At 38.9% G+C, this 19,769-nt stretch overlaps 1 protein-coding gene across 29 annotated transcripts in view; it reads left to right on the top strand.

The window, feature by feature from the left end:
* DGKI (diacylglycerol kinase iota) overlaps positions 1-19,769 on the top strand; it is a 496,276-nt gene that overhangs the window by 379,893 nt on the left and 96,614 nt on the right. For 20 of the 29 annotated variants that reach the window (XR_010159013.1, XR_010159012.1, XM_063815623.1 and 17 more), the window contains 4 exons: positions 2,256-2,325; positions 4,929-4,969; positions 5,835-5,962; positions 8,255-8,377. Coding sequence is in view for 25 of the 29 variants with exons in the window: in XM_063815623.1 (XP_063671693.1) it covers positions 2,256-2,325; positions 4,929-4,969; positions 5,835-5,962; positions 8,255-8,377 (362 nt within the window). In the remaining 4 variants the exon portion in view is untranslated. The remainder of the gene's footprint in view (positions 1-2,255; positions 2,326-4,928; positions 4,970-5,834; positions 5,963-8,254; positions 8,378-19,769) is intronic. The other 9 variants (XR_010159015.1, XR_010159014.1, XM_063815636.1 and 6 more) reach the window with 1 other exon arrangement.

The raw sequence follows: 19,769 nt of genomic DNA, 5'->3' as shown, positions 1-19,769 counted from the left end.
CTCTATATATTATATAGTATCTCTGTATCCATAGCTATATGGATATATATAAATATAAATGATATACATATTTTATATTTATAAATATAGATTTTGGTAGCATTCCTGAATGAGACCAGTTTTTCCTCTATCAATTATTTAATTCACAGAATTCATTTAGAGTAAAACTCCATACACTCCAGGTTTCTAGTTTACTAAGATGCATCCTTTTGTTCGGTAACTTTAGGTTCTTTCACATACATCCTCAGACCTATCTGAAAGGCTTGTTAAAACACATTGCTGGGTTCCACCCATAGTGCTTCTGTAGACCTGGGATGGGCCCTGGAAATTTGTGTTTCTGACAAGTTTCTAGCTGATGCACACTTTGAGAACAAGTGATTTAAGCCCAGGCTTTATTTGAGGATCAAGTAGGGCAGCAGGGAGTGTTGATTAACTCCCAAGAAAGTCAGTACAACCTCTGATTGGGTCCTTATTACTTCTTCTATGTTATTCCTGTTTTCTTCTCCTGTCCCCTCTGTACACACAAGATCATCCACACCTGCGGCTTCAGCTGCCAAGTCTTTATTGCTGCCTGCACAGCCGCACCCCAGTGCTGCTCCCTACATTTGAACATTTCAAATCCCTATTAAGGGCCAGACTCCCAGTGTCTTCCCCACAGAGACCTGGCCTCCCTCGTTTGTCCCATTTCTGTCAGTGATTTCAATTCCACTGCAAACCAGGGCTAGAATGCTCCAAATCACATGTTGTAAACTAGAAGGTGCTCTCCTCCCTCCCCAGTTATCACTGGCAGGCTTCTCTTAGTAGAGAAAATGTTTAATTTTTAAAAGTTTGGAATCTTAAAGAGAAAATCCTTTCAGTTTTCAATCTGCCAGTTCTCTCTTCTGTTTCGTGGATGTAGCCTTAATTCTTTATAAGAAATAAAAGCTTCTGAGACTTCAAGGAAGTTTGGGAACTGAGAATTGTAGTAAGTCAGGGAAGCAAGCTAGTCCTGGCAGTCTCTTGGAAGGGCAGCTTTGGAAGGCTGGGAGGTCAGAGGCCAAGCTTCTAGAGGTCATGTCTGAGGTGTGTAAGTGAGACTTGGAGCAGGAGATAATAAACAGAAGCTTCAGGAGTTTGGAAGGGCAAGAAGGGGGAGTTAAGAAGATTATCAAAAGATATATCAGCTTCAGTTTCATCTACTCAGGAAGCTGAGGCTGGAGGATCACCTGAGCCCAGGAAACTGAGGCTATGGTGAGCCATGATCACACCACTGCACTCCAGCCTGGAAGACAGCCTGGAAGACAGCCTGTCTCAAAAAATAAAGTATAAATGAAATAAAAATTAAAAAAATAGATGTAACAAGATCAGCTGAGGGGAATTTATTTTGGAAGAGAGGGAACTATTGAGAGCAGAAGAATTAATGAGTAGATTTTAATAATGCTACAGAAATAAAGTTCAAAGGAGAAAGAAAGATAGTCCAGAGTCTAAATTAAGTGATTGACTTTGGAGAGAAGAGAACTATTTTTATCCGAACCCAGAGGAAAGAATGATGGTAGTTATGTCAGGCAGACTTGATGTTAAATAGGAGAGGGGAAATTGGGAGGTCATAGAAATGAGACGCCTAGAAAATGCTCAGGTGAATGAGCACATTGCTGTCTGGATGAGTGTTGGACAGAGTGATTTTGTCATGAGTTAACCTGGCGCTACTTTTCTTCCTTGTCAACTCCTCTGTAATTAGGTTCAGTGGAGAAGGCTGAGGTTAGAGATGACCTCAATATGTGAGGTTGATTTTCTTTGTTTCCATGTAGATGAACAGTCCCTGTGTATGGATGGCTGCTGCTTTTTCTCACGTACCGTATGTCCCGTGTGGCCAGTAGATAACGTTTGATTCATTCCCATTCTGTGCCAGCGCCTTAGACCTATGTGTCAATGACAGCCAGCTGTCACTCATTCCTTGGCTTCACAAAGGGAAAGAAAGAAATTCCCATAAGGAAGTAAATGTCCTAAATTAGATTATTTATGTTTAATGGAATAATTGAAAATATTTAATGGAATAATTGAAAACCTCCTGGTAATTTTATGAGGGAGTCATTTTCAAAAGTTCTATGTGAAAGAATTTCAAAAAAGAGCCCTTCTTTGTGTTCCTAGAGAAAAAAAAAATGTGATTTGCTCTTCTCATCGGTGCTTTGTGTAGGAAAGGATGGCAGAATGCTGAGTGAGGGAAGCCCATCAGGTTATCGAAATGCAGCCACTAGAATGTGTGTGTCTCTTTCCAGGACCATGAAACCTCCTTCCCCAGGGCTCTCTCAGCACAGAGGCTCTCCCCTCGGTGGTGCTTCCTAGATGGTGAGTTCTGCATTTCTTGCGGGTATTGTGGGAGTTGGGGAAGTTGAAGAGCAAGGCATCCATTGATAGGGTGGGCTCTAGTTTTCCAAAAGATTATTCAGAAAGCCTTCATGTGACTCCACATGGCTGGTATTGGCATGCGGAACAATGTGGGCCTGCTGATATTGCACTGTCCTTTCCTGAAGTCATTTCCCTCAACACAGCTTGGTTAACTCTGGCTGAACTCAGCATCAGGTTGCTCAGGCCGATGTTTTTCTTTCATCAGGCCTCTTTTCTTAAAGCTTGACTGCCTGCCTTAAATTAATTCAGACCAGTAGCTGGATTCTATATGCATAGGATGGATATAATTTCTATGTTATTTGCATCTTATGGAACATTCATATTATTTTTATGAGACCATTATTGCGGTATGATGTATACATTTCTGGAAAAAGGTGGAAAAATTCAGTTGCATTCAAATCTGCTCAGATCCGCATGATATATTGCATGCATAATAGGTTAGTTATCTTATGATTGTTTAATAAGTCTGTTTTTTATCTCAAGTATCTCTCTCCTAGATGCTGCCTAATACTACATTTCTATCCAATTACCCGTATTGCAGTACCTTCTCACCTCTGTATATTCATGCTTACATACTACCAAATGTATCTACTACCCATTCTCTCTTTTGTTCATATGGAGACATGATTTTCATTGTAGACCCCTTTTTGGTTTATCTGGGTGAGCATCTGAGAGGATATAAACATGAATATGAGTATGACAGGATTTGTGAGTGTATGAGCAAGCATTGGGATGGCAGCAGCAGAGATCTATTAAGATTTAAGGACTGTCCAGTAGCCTAGCATGACTGCAATGTAAGGGTTTTAACTGGCATAGTGGAAGAGAAGGTTATAACTTTGGTGCCAGATCACAGAACACTTTGAACGCCATATGCATATTTTTCTAGTGTTATGAAGATGGGCACTTATATCTATATGAGATCTAACCCACATAAATCATGATGTAGGTTTTTGTTAATGTCTCATCAGCTGCCTCTGAGAACTTTCCTCCAGCTTCTTTATTCCATAGCAATGAGAAACATAATCATTTGTCATTCCTGAATTTGCAGAGGAACAACTTGTATTTGAGAAAATTATGAAAATATTTATGTTGTTATGTTCTATCTAAAGTCTTAAATAAAACTACAAATATTGTGGCTGACGGTCTTAGCCCAGGTAGTAGTTTTACTCCATAGTTTTATTAAAAAGAAACCTTTAAAAGGTAATTGCAGTCATGGTTTAAAAGAAAAAAGTAGAGTGAATTTCTCCAAGGCAGATTTTATTCTATTCTTAGGTTTTAGACAGCAGGGGTGATGATTGGCTGGTTTCTTAGTTCTGTCGCCTTTGGAGAGAAGCTACTCATTAAATGTTTGTGAATTTTAAATAAGTGCTTGCATTTTGAGTTTTTCTTTCTTGTGCTGTTTGTTTTGTAGAAAATCTATTGATAATATTTGGGCTTTGTTAGATAGATTTAAGTGAGAAGCACATAATTCTTTTTGGTTTGCCTTTTTTTTTTTTTCTTTTTTGAGATAGGAGTCTGACTCTGTTGCCCAGGCTGAAGTGCAGTGGCATGATCATGGTTCACCACAGCCTTGAACTCCTGGGCTCAGGCAATCCTCCTACTTCAGCCTCCCAAGTAGCTGGGACCACAGGGGCACGCCACTATCCCTAGCTAATTAAAAAAATTTTTTGTAGAGATGAAGTCTTGCTTTGTTGCCCAGGCTGGTCTCAGACTCCTGGCTTCAAGCACTTCTCCCACCTGAGCTTCCCAAAATGCAGCTGATAGTTCTTTCTAATATTAGGAATATTTAAAATAATTTCTAGAAACCCAAAATTTGTAATTTAGATTTTTTTCGCATACCATAGATGTAGCTCAATCTCTTTCAGAGAATGCTTAAATAATTTTTTTGCTGTTTTGGCTTCCTTCAGACATGGCTCTAAGGATGCAGGTTGAAAGTGAAATGATTCGTTTAAGACCACATATGGTCTCTGGCCTGAATCTTCAAGCCATTTTCCAAAGTGGGAAGTCACTTCACTGAGAAGTCTACGTAACTGTAGCTTTTTCTAGCTTTATTTACTTAATAAATACATACCAATTCCTAACTTTCTTTAAGATCCTGTGCTAATTTCAGGAGGCATAAAAGATTAAATGAAACAGATTTTTAAAGAGGCAGGTCTCTTAGTCTCATGGTTATCTGTGAAGATAGTTTGTATAAGAAGTTTTAAAAAATGTAAATGTGCATGAAGGCAGGGTCAGTAGGTTCTGTCTGGTGTTGGGAGGTTGGGACTGAGAAAGTTTTCACAGAAGCAGAAGCACTTGAGCTGGTTCTTTAAAGACAAGTATGATTTAGATGGCAGAGGCAAAGGGAAGGGCTTTCCAAGCCTTAGAATAGCAGTGGCAGAGGCATGGAAGTGCTGAGGTTTTCTTAGTAGATTTAGGGACTGGCCAGGAGACTAGCATGACTGCCATGTAGGGGTTTTGACCAGCATGGTCGAAGAAAGGTTATAAATTTGGTGCCAGATTACAGAACATTCTGAATGCCATCTGCATTTTTTTTCCCCTAGCAACTTCTGCTGATCGCTTTTATCGAATAGACAGATCTCAGGTAAGTTTTTTTCCAGCCTGCTTGTGAAAGTGAAAAATTCCCAAGTTAATGTGCTTTATTGGTAGCTAATCTCATAAATTTTTCTAACGAAAACCACTGAGACACAAATTTTGGAATGGTGTTCATAACTTAAGCTTGAACCTTTTATTTGTCTTCACGTGTTTTATGATTTATGGACTCAAGATGATGTGGCTTGATCTTGCAAATGAGTACAGAAAATAAGTTGACTTGTAGACATTATCACCAGCCTGTACTCCAAATTTTCATTCACAAAGATATTTTTACTCCTTTTTAGCCAAATTTCATGTCTTTTTAAGCTCATTTCTGTTTAGCAAGTTTGAGGCCCCAAGTGTATAACTAGACTACTTAGTTTCAGTTCACCAATCCCTAGAGGTCAGTGATGAGAAAAAAAAGTGGTTTTGCCCAAGTTAAGAATTCCTCCCATTATCTGAATTGTCCTAGGAGAAAAATGTACAGTATTGAACCTAATGATAAAGTTATTAACCATGCTGCTTAGCTTTGACCAGATGACGGGGTAGAAGTCCACTTATCATACACTCCTGCTGGGCCAATGGTATGTGGGTGTCACTTCTCTAATAGTATTTGGGAAGAAGATGAGGCAAGACCATTTCTAGATATATCTAAAAAAAAGTCCTGGTTAATTGGAAATCCTGAACCAAGGGGATTCATCTCTCCCTATCTCCCACTGCCTGCGTTAGCGCAGCTTTGGGGAGGATCACCAACTGATCAAGCTTCTGACAACACAGGGTGATCCTTTGACACGTTGCAGAATTTCATTATTCCTCGAGACCAAGGATACTTGTTTTGTTATTCTTCATGCAACAGACTTCTTGTTCTTCCTTAGGAACATTTGCACTTTGTGATGGAGATTTCCCAAGATGAGATTTTTATTCTGGACCCAGATATGGTGGTGTCACAGCCGGCGGGGACACCTCCGGGCATGCCTGACCTGGTGGTGGAGCAAGCCTCGGGGTGAGTGTGCTTCTCCTGGCCTGTGAGGCTGGCCTCAGGGTGACGTCCATGTCTGGTTCGCCTTTGAACTTGACATCATTCTAATGACATCAAATGATTTTGAAATGTAGATTTTCTTGTTGTGTTTCCTTAGAGTGGTTATTATAAGTCTATCTTATGAATGGCCGTGAAGAAACACAAAACCAGATTTACACCATGTCCAAGCCTCTTTCCCCATCACAGCAACCCTTCCTAACAAACCTAGAAAGCACTAGTACTTGTGTTTGTGCTTATACGTTTGTAGTAACTCTGTTATCTACATTAAAAATTGACACAGGTGATTTGACAAATTTTCTCCTCTTCCTCTTCTTTGCTATTTCCAGGCTGCTGGAGACATGTAGATTATATAATAATAACTATGACATACCAAGCCCTTTTTAAGAGCTCTGTCCTGTGTCTCTCTTCTGTTTCTACCACCACTTCATAGTGACTTAATCATCTTAAGTGCTCTGTGCTTATTTTCTCATCTGTAAAATACAAATAACAATAATCCTCACTCAGAGAATTGTTTGGCGATTAAAAGAATTGATACAGGTAAAGCACTTAAAGTCATTCCTGGCATTTTTAAAACATGCATTAAACAGAATGTTATTACAATAATAATAATAGTCATCACCATCATTCTAGTGACCTTGAAAATTTGGTACAATTATCCTTAATTCATAGATTAAAAAATTGAGACCTAAAGGGTTATGTAACTTGCCTAATATTTCACAGAAAATAAGTAGAAAAAATGAGATATAGTCCTGGGTTACCTGATGCCAGAGCCCATGCGTTTAACTACCACCTTCTACCACCAAAACATAATTAGTATTTCTAAGTTATTTCAATAATTAAAAACTATTTATTTAGAGAATTTTGTGTGCCAGGTCCTAGTGTAAGCACTTGGGGAATAACAGTACAAAAATAAAAACCGATAAGAATCTTTGTCCTTGTGAAATTTAGTGTTTTACTGGTCTATGGGGCCTGAATTATTGAAGTAAGAATTGCTCTAGAAACCATACACAATATGCCCAAATAGTAAATGCACATCGTGTACACATACTCATACAGTATGAATAAACAGTCCACTAGGCTAGCACAACTGCAATGTCATCTTCATTCCTGTTTTCCCCTTGTCACTTGATGTACTTTTTTTCACTTTTTTTGGTTCACTGCTGCTATTTGTGGGTGGTTTCCCACTCTGCCAGGGGCAGTTGATGTCCAATATGTACCAAGTCTAGGGGGAGACAAGAGAGGACACAAGTGGCTGCGTGGAACTGATAGAAAGCTGTTCTCAGGAAGTCAGAGCTGCGATGTCAGAGCATGGGGGAAGGCCGACAGGCACAAGGGGTAACCTGATGCACCCCTGGGAGCCCCAAAGGTGGTGGGGAAGGCCACCTTCATGGGGCACATCCGTGCATCAGACCCATCAGTAGTGGAGAAAGCAGGTAGAGTGTTTTGTCCTACTGCAGAAGCAGCAGGTGCTAGAGTCTGGGTGTCCTCCTACCCCACCTAACCTGGGCTCTGACTCTTGATCTAGTAAGGAGAAAGTCCATTCTGCCAAGTTGCCCTGGTCTTTGCTCACTTGGTCATTTTCTTTTTCTTTTCCTTTTTTTTTTTTTTTTTGAGATGGAGTCTCGCTCTGTCACCCAGGCTGGAGTGCAGTGGTGCGATCTTGGCTCACTGCAAGCTCCTCCTCCCGGGTTCATGCCATTGTCCTGCCTCAGCCTCATGGGTAGCTGGGACTACAGGTGCCTGCCACCACGCGTGGCTAATTTTTTGTATGGTCGTTTTCTTCATGTCAAATAATGGCCAAATGCTTCGGCCTTGCTAGACCTCTGTTAGCTCTAGCTCCAAAAATAAAGTAGCCTGAAAATCCACCAGGACTTGAATCAGTGCCTTTCTTATTTCTCACCAGTTGCCTCCCCTGAACTAAACCAGGAACAGGGAAGCAGTGAAACAGGATGGACTTTGTTATTTTCTAATCTGCATTTCTGCCCTAGGTCTATTACTTCTTATTCATGTCACATTTAAAATGACTTAATCTTGAAAATCAGTTTTCTCATCTGTGAAGGGGACAGAATCATACAAATAGTTCATGATTGTTGAGATAAGTGAATGAAATAATAAATGGGTAGTATCTGGTAAACACTTCATAAAGATGAATTTTGCTTCTCACATTTACTGGCAAGATTCATCTTCAGAAAGTGGAAACGAAGTCACGTGGCTGACTTTGAATGCTTAACTGTCTGGTGCCCTTCTTTCTCTCAGGATCTCAGACTGGTGGAATCCTGCCCTGCGGAAACGCATGCTGAGTGACAGTGGGCTGGGGATGATAGCTCCCTATTATGAGGACTCAGATCTGAAAGATCTCAGCCACTCCCGCGTGCTACAGTAAGAGTTCTCTTGCTGTTCTTTTCCTCTGTGCCACTGTGATTGCTGGGAGAGGATGTACTGTGGGCTGTGCCCCAGTGGTCAGGATTCTCTTTTCAATGGCGCTCAGGCTGTCTCATGCAGGTGCTACTCTGTGTTTTCATTCCATGCACCTTGCTCATATTTATCTACCCCAAACCGTTCATGGAACTCCACCTTCCATTTCTTTTGCTCCTGAGCCACCTTGAGCCCCTTGCACGTGGACCTCCACATACTTTAAACCTCACCAGCGTCTTCTTTACTGGAGTTTAGTGTTTATCACACGTCCCTGTTTGCCACATCATAAAGACATGCATGAGAGTGATCATGAGTAGCTTGAAAGTGACACGTGGTTTTTCATTTGTGAACACATTATCTTGCTGTTTCATTGGTCCTCAGTCCTGAGCCTGTGCATGTGTGCTGTACCCAATATTGCCACGTGGGTTTGTTGGCTAAAGCTGGGTGCTGCCCATGTTGTGGTTGCAGTCTCTGTGAGTAAGCAGTACAGCATTTGTTCGTAGATCAGAACAGTATGTGTGCTTTCTTCTGAGGTCTGATCATGGTGAGAGTGTAGGATGCATGCTGAAGTTCCACAGCAGTGTCGATACCTTTGTGCTTGGTGAATCCACCTTCCTATCATCTCCTCTGGTGACAGATACACTCATGCGCACCTACTCTTTAATTTCAGGCCAATCAATCCATCTCAGAGGTTATGCAAATCCAGTGTGTTCATGAAATTAGGCTGGTTTCCAGTTTACCTGGGGTCTTAATCAAATAATGACAATGGCCTTGTAACCACACAGTCTTAGTCTTTTGACAGAATAACAAGATTACTAAAGATTCTTCGAATCCTAGGGTTAACTAAAGAGGCAAAGGAAGTGCTTTATTTCTGGAGAAAGACCAGAAGCAATTTCATTATTACAAAGGGGTAAAAAATGAGAAATTTGGAGCTAATTATTTCATTGGCAAAGTTTCGAGGCACACACCCTCAGGGCAAAAGGAGACTTCATTTTAATTGCTTCTCTCTATTACCTCTTATTTTCTTGTGTGAAGACGGGAAAGGAGGAACAATGAATTACTATGTATTTTTCTTTTTAATTAAACTGTGTTGTTAGTTTCTGATGGCATTTTGATTGCTTACAATTCAGGATGTTTTCCATTTCCTTTTTATACAGAATTGAGGCTTGTGAATCAGGGTGAGTCAGCCACCCACGAATGGCTAAAAAAGTGGCCATTTATCTGTTGGCAGACTTATTGGAAAATTAGTGTTTTAATTAGCTACAGAAATAGAAATTAAGCCTGGACAAACCAGTATTTGTTTACTGAGTAAAAACTCAGTAAACCAATGAGTATTTTAGTTGTATATGTATATAGTCTGTTTCCACAAAGCAGAATATGAGCTCAATCTAGTTTTCTAGGTCCTGATTTTTCTATATATAACATACTGATGTACGTATCATAATAAATAAAATAATTGTATATAAGATAGTAAATATTCTTCCTAAGAATCACAAATAAATTTACCACTTTATATAATAGCCAGGTTCTTAAAACCAGATGTCAAAATCAACTCTTTCTGTTTGTTTGCGTTATACTATCCTTTTAGGGATGTCTCTTAATTTTTGGTTGATCTTCAATTTACAGCTATAAGTTTTTGCAGTCATTTATACTACTTTAGTTCTAAAATGCCCTAGAGTAGTAGACACTTTTTAAAAAAACCTGAAAAATTACTTTGAAAACAAGCAAAGTGGCATCCAAACATTCACCCCCAGCCTTTCAGCTTCTCCAGCTGGATCTCCAGACATTGTGGAACAAAGGCAAGTCATCTCTACTAGGCTCGGTCTGAATTCCTGTCTCATAGAAGACACAGCATAATAAAATTATTGTGTTAAATCACTTAAAAATAAAACTAAACTAAACTAGATGCCTTACCTCAACTTTTTAATTAATTCTTTAACTTTTAAAATTATTATGTCCATTTATTTCTTAGAATATCTTTTTATTTCCTTCAGACATCATCTCTGATACAAATAGGTATAATTGCAGTTGTGGAAATATCTAATAATGTTAATAATAACTACTATTGATGGACTACTTCCCACTTGCTTTGTATCATAATTAAATGATCTTCTTTCAACAATTTTTAAATTTAGCTGTTGCTTAACAGATAAGTAAACTGAGGCTCCTGGAGGGTAAAATATTTATCTTAGGTCACTTCAAATGGCAAGTGTGGTTTGACCTGAGGTCGGTTTGGCTTCTGACTCCATGCTTTTTCCATTGTCCTACACTATCTTCCCAAAGGGACCATACAAAGTCAGCGTACCAGAGCCACAGAAGTTTACTTTGGTTTCTATTTCTTTTTTACATTTGTAAAGTGAAAAGTCCTACAATATAGGGGTACTATGCATGCACGTTAAATATACAACTGCAAACTTACCCAGAAGTAAATATGGCTGAGAATTAATTTTTAAGCATTTTTTTCTTTTAAAGAAGAGATTGAAACAAAATATAATGGTGGTAAACTTCAGTTTAAAATTACTAAATATATATAAACTATGTTCTAATCAAAATAAGCATAAAAATTATATAGAAGGCCATCATGTACCAACCACCTTGATTTATTATGTCATTGTTTTTCTATATTTGCATTATGTCTTTCTTTCAAGCCATAAACAACACAGAGTAGTGTAAAAAATATTGTTTGATGGTTTTGTTTTGTATTGTACAAGTTGGAGTATCTCTAATTGGAAAATCTGTAATCTGAAATGCTCCAAAATCCAAAACTTTTAAAGTGCTGACCTGATGCTCAAAGGAAGTGCTTATTGGAACATTTTGGATTTCAGATATTTGGATTTGGGATGCGCATCTGGTAAGTATAATGCAAATATTCCAAAATCGTAAGAAAATAAAAAATCTGAGGCACTTCTGGTCCCAAGCATTTTGGATAAGGGATACTCAACTTGTATTTTTATTTTTGCCTGTGTTATATAATGCATATATTTTGGAACTTGCCATTTCACTCAGCATTGTGTTTTTGAAATTCATTCATATTGATATATGTGGGTTTTTAATAATTTTTGATATAGAATATTGCATCATACATATGCTATAAATTATTTCTCTATTTCGATAGTGATTTCTAATATTCTATTATTTTTTAAAATGCAGCAAACATCCTGTGCCCTTCTGTGTTGCAGAATATATATGCAGTTTCAGCTTACTCGATAATGCAAAATTTACCTTCCCAGTTAGAGTACTGATGAATCAGTAACTGAAAAGGCCCTGAACACTTATTGTAATAATCTAGGTATGATCAGCATCTGTTGCTTTACACTTTAAAGCCCCAGTCAACTTGGGGGATAGCAAAGGTTCAATTTAGCATCCTGTTGACAGTGCTAAATAACTCACTATAGAAACAGAAATCAAAAGAGAAACTTTCAATTCTTAGAACTGAAAATACTACTTATCAGAGTTTTCGAGACACTGCTAACGTAGTATTCATAGTACGATTTAGGACTGCAAATTCATTTATCAAGGGAAAAATGATTGTGTGCAAATAAGCAAAGCATTCAATTGGATAAATTGGAAAAAGAATCCCAGTGTAAAGAAATGACAGGGGAGAAAAATGATAAAGATAATGAGAGAAATCAATGACAAGGAGAATAAAACAGACAGATGATGAACAGAAAATAAAATTTTTGGCCGGGCTCAGTGGCTCACGCCTGTAATCCCAGCACTTTGGGAGGCTGAGGCGGGTGGATCACGAGGTCAGGAGATCAAGACCATCCTGGCTAACATGGTGAAACCCCGTCTCTACTAAAAATACAAAAAATTAGCCTGGCGTGGTGGCGGGCGCCCGTAGTCCCAGCTACTCGGGAGGCTGAGGCAGGAGAATGGCGTGAACCTGGGAGGCGGAGCTTGCAGTGAGCCCAGACCGTGCCACTGCACTCCAGCCTGGGCGACAGCGAGACTCCATCTCAAAAAAAAAAAAAAAAAAAAAAAAATTAAAAAATTCGTTGAAAAGATAAATAAAACAAAATTCTGAGAAGTCTGATTTAAAAGAAAAAAGTACTGAAAACAGAAAGAAATATACCTGCAAGGCTTTCCCCATATCATTCTTCCTCCAAGGCACCCAGGGCATTTTTGTGCCAAGCGGCCCTTTCCCCTCCAAATTGCAACTGACCCGGCTCTGTTGGATCTTCTCAGCATTTTCCCATGGTTTTAAAATTTAAAATAGTCCCTTAGATCCATCAACCTCCCTTTTTCTCAGGCAGAGTGAGAGGCAATTAATATAAAGAGGATGAATTAGATTTCTATCATTACTGGAATTGGTTGCATTTATTTTAAATGTTTCCATTTAGAAGCATTATAATTTTAAAGGAAGATATACACATACCTACTTATATGCAGATCCTATAGGAAAGACTGTAATTCCAAAGCAGGATACACAATGTGTATAGTGTCTTAAAACCTGTGAACATAATAACAAATATTTAAGAACCAATTTTGAAATGAATTGGTGAGAAGTGGTTGACTGACATTATTACTGCTGGGACCATAATGATTTTTTCTTTAAGTTAAAAAAATTGTTTTCAGTGTCCAAGGGAGTTCTATTTAAAATGACATGATTCTGGAAGTGTATTTGCTCTTATCATTAATTGTACCACCACGATTAGTGACAAGACTATATTTCATTTGGCAGAAGATTAATAAAGAGGGAATTTACTTAAATTTTAGCAGACCAAATCTATTTGAGTTGTAAGGAAGAATTTTGCCACTTGAGGATCTATGAGATAAGAAAATAGGCATGGAATGAAAACTCTGATATATTCTTCTTAAGTTTTCTTTGAGAAAAGGACTGACTCACCTCTGAGTCAGGTGGGTTAAGAGCAGGCAGGTAAAGGGTCTGGGAGACACTGCTTTTGTTTCTGAATCAGAGTAACCTTTTTCCGGTTCTTAGATTTTGTAGTTCTTAAGAAACCCCCAAATGACTGAAAGAGCTGTACTTTTTCTCAATGTCCCCAAGTCCTAGTCCTGAAAGAACTAAAATGGACTGTCACACAAATAATATCTTGCCACTAGACTAAGACACAGGGGAAACAGTGTAGTGAACCACACTGAGGGTAGATATTCAATCCAGATAACTGTGTCTAGGCAGGTATCTGGTACCTGATCAGCTGCACAAGGCTAATGGGTTTTTATGATTGGCAGAGGATTTCTGTCGACAAGGAAAGATAATGCTATCAAATGTTTAACTATAATGTGTGAGGTCTGATTTGTGATTTCATTGTGATTACCCTAAGAAATAGGGTAAACGATTCAGTGAATCATGTATTGAACAAATCAATATTGGGCACCTTCAGTGACTGAAGTCAGGCACTGAAGATATACAACTAAAGAAGAAATAATTATTGCTCTTGAAGAGCTTATATTTAAAGGGGAAATATTAAACCAATTATTACAGTTCCTTCTAATAAGTGCTATTATGGATATATGCATAGAGTGTTCTGGAAACAAGAGGAAATATAATTTGCTGCTTTTTTTTTTAGATTTAACTTTTTTGACCATAGAAATGATGAATATTTGAAGAATTAACGAAAATGTCAGACTCAAAGGAAAAAAATAGGCTTATTAAGTGTTCTATGTGTATTTTCTTCATCTTTTACATGTGAACAATAGGTATTTGTCGTTCCTCATTGTGTAAACCAGAAATATCTCTCAAATAATGGAAAACATTCAATGGTAGTTCAACCTCTCCATACGCTATGTGTGCTTAAGGAAATTTGGACAACCGAGAAATTATTTGGAGATACCAAGATACCTAATAATACTTTAAACTGAAAAACTGGCCTTTTTAGTATAGTCTGCAGTTGCAATTCTGAATCACTATATCGAGAAGATAAAGCCCAGAGACCTCCTGTGTTCTGAAAACTCAGATGTTCTAGGCTGATTATGGGAGAAACAACATCATTCCCCTCTGGTCCTCAACTATTTTCTTTATTCAGTTTCTTCTGGGAACATTAGGTTATGGCCTGAACCTAATAAAAAGGGTAATTGTGCTTATTGTGAAAGCTTCAGGTTCTCAACAGGAAGACAGACTGTTGGACAGTGATTTTGATTTTGGAAATATTCTTTGAGCTTCACAATCAGATAAGCGGGAGAAAATTAATCTTCTTAGTGGGATGCAGGTTTTGCTGAAATATATCTTAGAGATGAAATCAGTGCTGTCAGGATAAAGATGGCTCCTGGCATCTGTTTCACTGAGATAGTTGGGTCCCGTTTCTACCTACCTTTGACATCCCTGCTTACCTTTGACTGGGCTCAATCTTGCTCACCCCGGATACTCATTCCAGCTGGAAAAATACAGGATAGCTGACATATGTCTTCCTTCTTCTTTTTCTTCTTGACTTACCTCGAGTTTGAAATGACTTGGTGAATTACTCTATTTGGCAAGCACATAATAACACTCTATTCCTATGGGTGTGTGAAATATTTAATAAGAGATTTGCCTTTGTTATTTTTAGAATTGTTCCTCAATCAGTTATGCATATGGAGGCCCTAAACCACTCGGAGGAAATAGATTTAAATTTACCTTTCCAAGTTCAGTTAGCGGAAGAGTTAGAACAGAATTCCCTGTGTACCAGATCTTATTTTGACTGACATTGAAAGAAAAACAAACAAACTTACTTTAATGTTAAACATCCATTTTATTTGAAATAATCCCAGGAAATTCTCGCCTTTCATTGCCATGAGTTCCAAGTTTTGCCAATGATTAGAGCATGAGGAAATATTAGTGTTAAGTGGCTCTCTTTTTACATTTGTAAAAGCTGGCAGCCATATTTATTCACACTTCAGGAATACTGTGAATGTGAGGCAGTATTGATTGGATCCCTCTTCAAAGCATGTGAGTTCCTTGGATGACCAAACTGTGCTTTTCTCCCTCTGTCTCCATAGCACTTCGCACCATACCTAGAATGGTAGGCATTCAACAAGGCAGGCTTTTGGGATGAATAGAAGGATGTTCCATTCATAGAACATCCCTTGATAGAAAAGGTGCTTTGTCAAACCAAAATAGATATGTGTCTATTTATATTGCTATACTAAACCCAGTACTTATCAAATTACAACAAAGTAATAATGATAACAAAATAATATGTAAAATGTTGACCATTTTTGTTAGGCTGTGGGTTCCATTTATATATTTCAAATTTGAATATAAGTATGCTTGATCCAGGGAATTCACAGATCAAAATAATAAAGACACACCTGAATGCCTGACTTGGAGAAATGTTGGTATTTCACAAGCGAGAAAGTAAAAGGTAAGTATGGTCGGTATAGGAAGTTGTAGGCACTGTTGGTGAGCACAGTGGTAGGTAGAGTGGCAAGGAAGAATTGTTTCCCAGGCATTCACCTCCAAAATAAACTGTTGGTCCATTTGCTGCATTCTCCAACTTCCACCAACACTCTTGTTTTCTCAATGTATCTGTCTTAGGTGAATAATTTGACTAAACAGATCTAAAGTGTGGAAGAGTGATCATTTTGAAATATTTTCAAAAAAATTTGCTTGCAAATCTCAAGTTGCTGGGATGTGGAGCAGTAATCACTTACCATGTTCAGCGTGGAGTTGAGGAATGTGAGAGGGATGTCATATTATCACTGGAAATGGTGGTGGCTGGGGAGTTATATCGGGCATGGGACTTCTTTGCGGTACTTCTGGGGCCCTCTGAACCCCCTACTCTAAGAAGATCAGAACAAGAGATATCTCCACACCATGCTAGCACTACTTATTTGGAATTCAGGGAGATGGAGACCACATTCCCCCCCCCCTTTTTTTTTTAACTTTTCTGGATGATTGTGCCAGGCATCACGCATAAGAACAACAATCCTCTAACAGTTTTCTCCAATACTCTGTGAGATGCTGGTCTTACTCCATGACTCCCTTACAAGCTCCTTAAAGGTGGGAATGGAATGTTTTAAGTTAAGTACCTCCCACAGCTCTTGGAATAGAGTTAAGTACATAGCAGTTCTTAATATCTAACACTGGAGTCACTGAATTATTCTCACAGTCTGTCGAGCCCATTTTAATTTCTTGTTTTCGATATTACTATGATTTATCTGCATTCATTATATTTTTTTTCACAGAGCTCCTCGAACTGATCTATAACTGAGAAACTCTCTTGTCCTTAGACACATTAGAGTCAGGAGGAAGCAGACAATGTTTAGATTCTGTTCCCACCCTCTCCTGAGAAGGGTGGGGTGGGAGGAGATGTTGTCAGAAAGCTTCTGGGGTATGTTACAGTTATCTTCAGAGGTGCCAAACCAGCTTCCAACCCCGCCTAGTTTTGTCTCCCATTTTCTAAAACTGGGATCAGAAGTCCTTATTTGGATTTCCTAAAAATAAGTAGCTGTGGCTGAGCCCTTACTCAATTACCACAGGGAGATATTGCATATCCGGGATCACGAGATAAGTGAGGTGCCTTGCTTATAAGCCCCACGTGCTAAGACTAAACGTGGCTCTCATGTGACTTGCCTTCACAATCCAGAGCTCCCTCATGTTTCAACTTATGCTTAAAAAGAAAAAAAAGAAGTCCACATTTACAAAATCCAGATGGATTATGTCTCAACAGAAGCTGTTGGCCGGGGTTCCCAGAGTCACTAGGATAAAGCTGGCAGCTTGGCTTTTTCTAAAGGGTCCTTCCTCCTGGCTCTCCGGGTATGTCTCCGTTGTCTGGATTTTAGAATAATGTGCCTTTTCTATTTCTTCACCCTTTTTTTTAGAAAGTGGGCTGGCAACTATATTGCAGAGACTGATTTCTAAAGGCAAGCCACCCATCCTTTATTGCTTCACAACTGTGCTGGGTTTAATTATTTCTTTTTTCATTTTGTCTACAGAATGCTAAAATGTGATGGCTACATCGTCAGGATAAATAAGCTTGTGAAGTATTACTTTCTCCAACTTCATCTCTTTATTTTATCTGTTTCTTTTCTGTGTCCACTGTCGCCCATTCTTCCTCAATCTCTCTACTCAGATTTCAAACTGCTTTGCCCTCATTTTGTTGCAGTTCTTAAAAGTTAACAGTAGGTGGCAGTAAAATTTTATACTCGAAAGACATTCAGGCGACTCAGCAAACTGAGGAGGGTATACAGAAAGTATGGAATTGTAAATGCTAAAGGTAAAACAGTGTTTTTTTTTTTAATTAGTTTTTAGACTTTTTAATTGACTAATTGCATATATTTATTGTGTACAACATGATTTTTTGAAGTACATATACATTGTTGAATGGCTGAACCTGGCTAATCAATGAATGCATTACATCACACAGTTATTTTTGTGGTGAGGACACTTAATATGCACTCTCTGTGCATTTTTTAAGAATATATTATATCATTATTAACCAAAGTCACCATGTTGTACAATGGATCTCTTGAACTTAGTCTGCTGAACTGTAATTATATGGCCTTTGACCAATATCTCCCCAACCTCAACAGTGCTATTTTCTAAAAGCCAAATATATCTAAATATAGGAATCTATTTAAAAAAAAAACAACAAGATATTTCAAGCCCAGCTCACATGGGGGTCATCAAGGCATATATTTGGGTAGGTGAGTCTTAAAGACTGGGAAATTATGATAATAAAGGGAATTGGTAGAAATTTGTATCAAATGAGGAACTCACCAAGCAGCCTTTATTATTTACATGCTGGAAATGATTTCCTTCCCTCCACACAAATGCTCATCTCTGTCTTCTTCCTTTCGTTTTGCTCTTTCTGCACCCCTTCCCTCTGTTGGTTGTGAATGTTACCTTTGAGGCTGCTTGGCATTCCCTGAATGGGTTTGTGACCACTTGAATAGAGAATGTGTTTGTCTTTCTCTCATTTCAATGCCACTCTGTGTGTTTGCTGTAACTTTCATCTCTCACTCTCATTCTCGCCTGCTCTCTTTTACTGTATGTGCTTTGTTCACTGTTTTAAGAGAAATATTCATAATTAGAAGGACCAAAAGCAAACAAAGAGCGGATTATGTAGTCGATGGAGATTTGCAGTGCTGTGGGATTTCTGGTCCTATTTTACCCAATTAGAGATGCTTTGGGGCTAGAGTGATAATGGTGAAGATGTCACATAGATCCATGGTCTCATTCTTTCTCCCTTGGGTCCTCCAAATGATGTCATAGGCCTGGCAAACTAGTTCTCCAGGATAGGCAATGCACCCTTGAGAGATGCTCAAGGGAAGAAAGCTATTGCACAGAGATGATAATCTGCACCCATGCTTTCACAGCACAGTAAATCATACCTTTGCTCACTTGATTGGAATGAAGATTCTTGTCTACCAACAGTTTTAGGAAATAGATGGAATTTGTGTAGCATCACCACTTCACGGTAAAACAGAAGAAAAACAAAGATGATGTTTCTGCAGTTGTGATGCAGACCCTTGAAATGTGCCTGGAGAGAATGCCCAACTGGGAAATCAGTTTTCATTCGGGACTACGTAGGAGTGTAACAGAGGACAAGCATCATGGCTCAAGAAGCAGGGAGGAAAGTGGAACCTGGGGAATGCTGACCAGGCATGAACATTCTTACATGTTCACCATAGGAAAAAGGTGTCAGCACATGATGGGAGGCTGTTCTATCCAGGAAAGACTGGATTCCACCCAACTGTGACAAAGGTAAATGAGAAAGTCCAGGAAACTCTCAGGGCTGTGGTCAGGAGAGGGGAAAAGAAATACAAGTAAATGACTGAAACGACAGAGAAAGAACATTCAGAGCTGACATTAAGAGCTTCTCTTTCTCTTCCTAAGTAGGATGGATAATCACCTGATGTTTATAGAAAGTGGTCTTTTTGCTGTGGTTCTCATCCCCAAAGCTAGACAGTAAAGAGGAAAGACAGGCATGAGAGGGAAATTGAATAAAATACGCATATAGTGAGTTGTTTTCAGTGTGTGGACATACGTGTGCTGCTTTGTTCCCCAACAAGAACTTCACAATAAGGAGTGGTGTACTTATTTGTAGTGTGCTGTGTAGGGTGTAGAAGGAGCACGGTGTCTAGCTTGCCCAGCATTCCTGCTTTGTTTCCTATTCTTATTGCAGGATGGTAGCCAGAAAATGAAGGGGCCTTGGCTATTTCAGTCAGGCCCGTGAATTGGATGAGTATCTCCCAGCTCTTCTACTCCATCCACAGTCTGTGACCTGGGGAATCCCACTGCTGAGTGTTTTCAGAATATGAATCTATGCTCTTGTGCCTATTTAAACTCTGCTGTCACACCTGTCCTGCATGTTTATCTTAAGCCCATCTCTATGTGGTGGCCCCATCCCTTGGCCAACTCCCCACCAGGTGATGGTTTAGCAGTGCTGAGTAGAAGGTATATGTGTTGGGGACA

This window comes from Pan troglodytes, chromosome 6, assembly GCF_028858775.2.
Source record: "Pan troglodytes isolate AG18354 chromosome 6, NHGRI_mPanTro3-v2.0_pri, whole genome shotgun sequence".
Lineage (NCBI taxonomy): Eukaryota > Metazoa > Chordata > Mammalia > Primates > Hominidae > Pan > Pan troglodytes.
The sequence above is the reverse complement of the archived record's forward strand: the minus strand, read 5'-3'. Positions and strand labels throughout refer to the sequence as shown.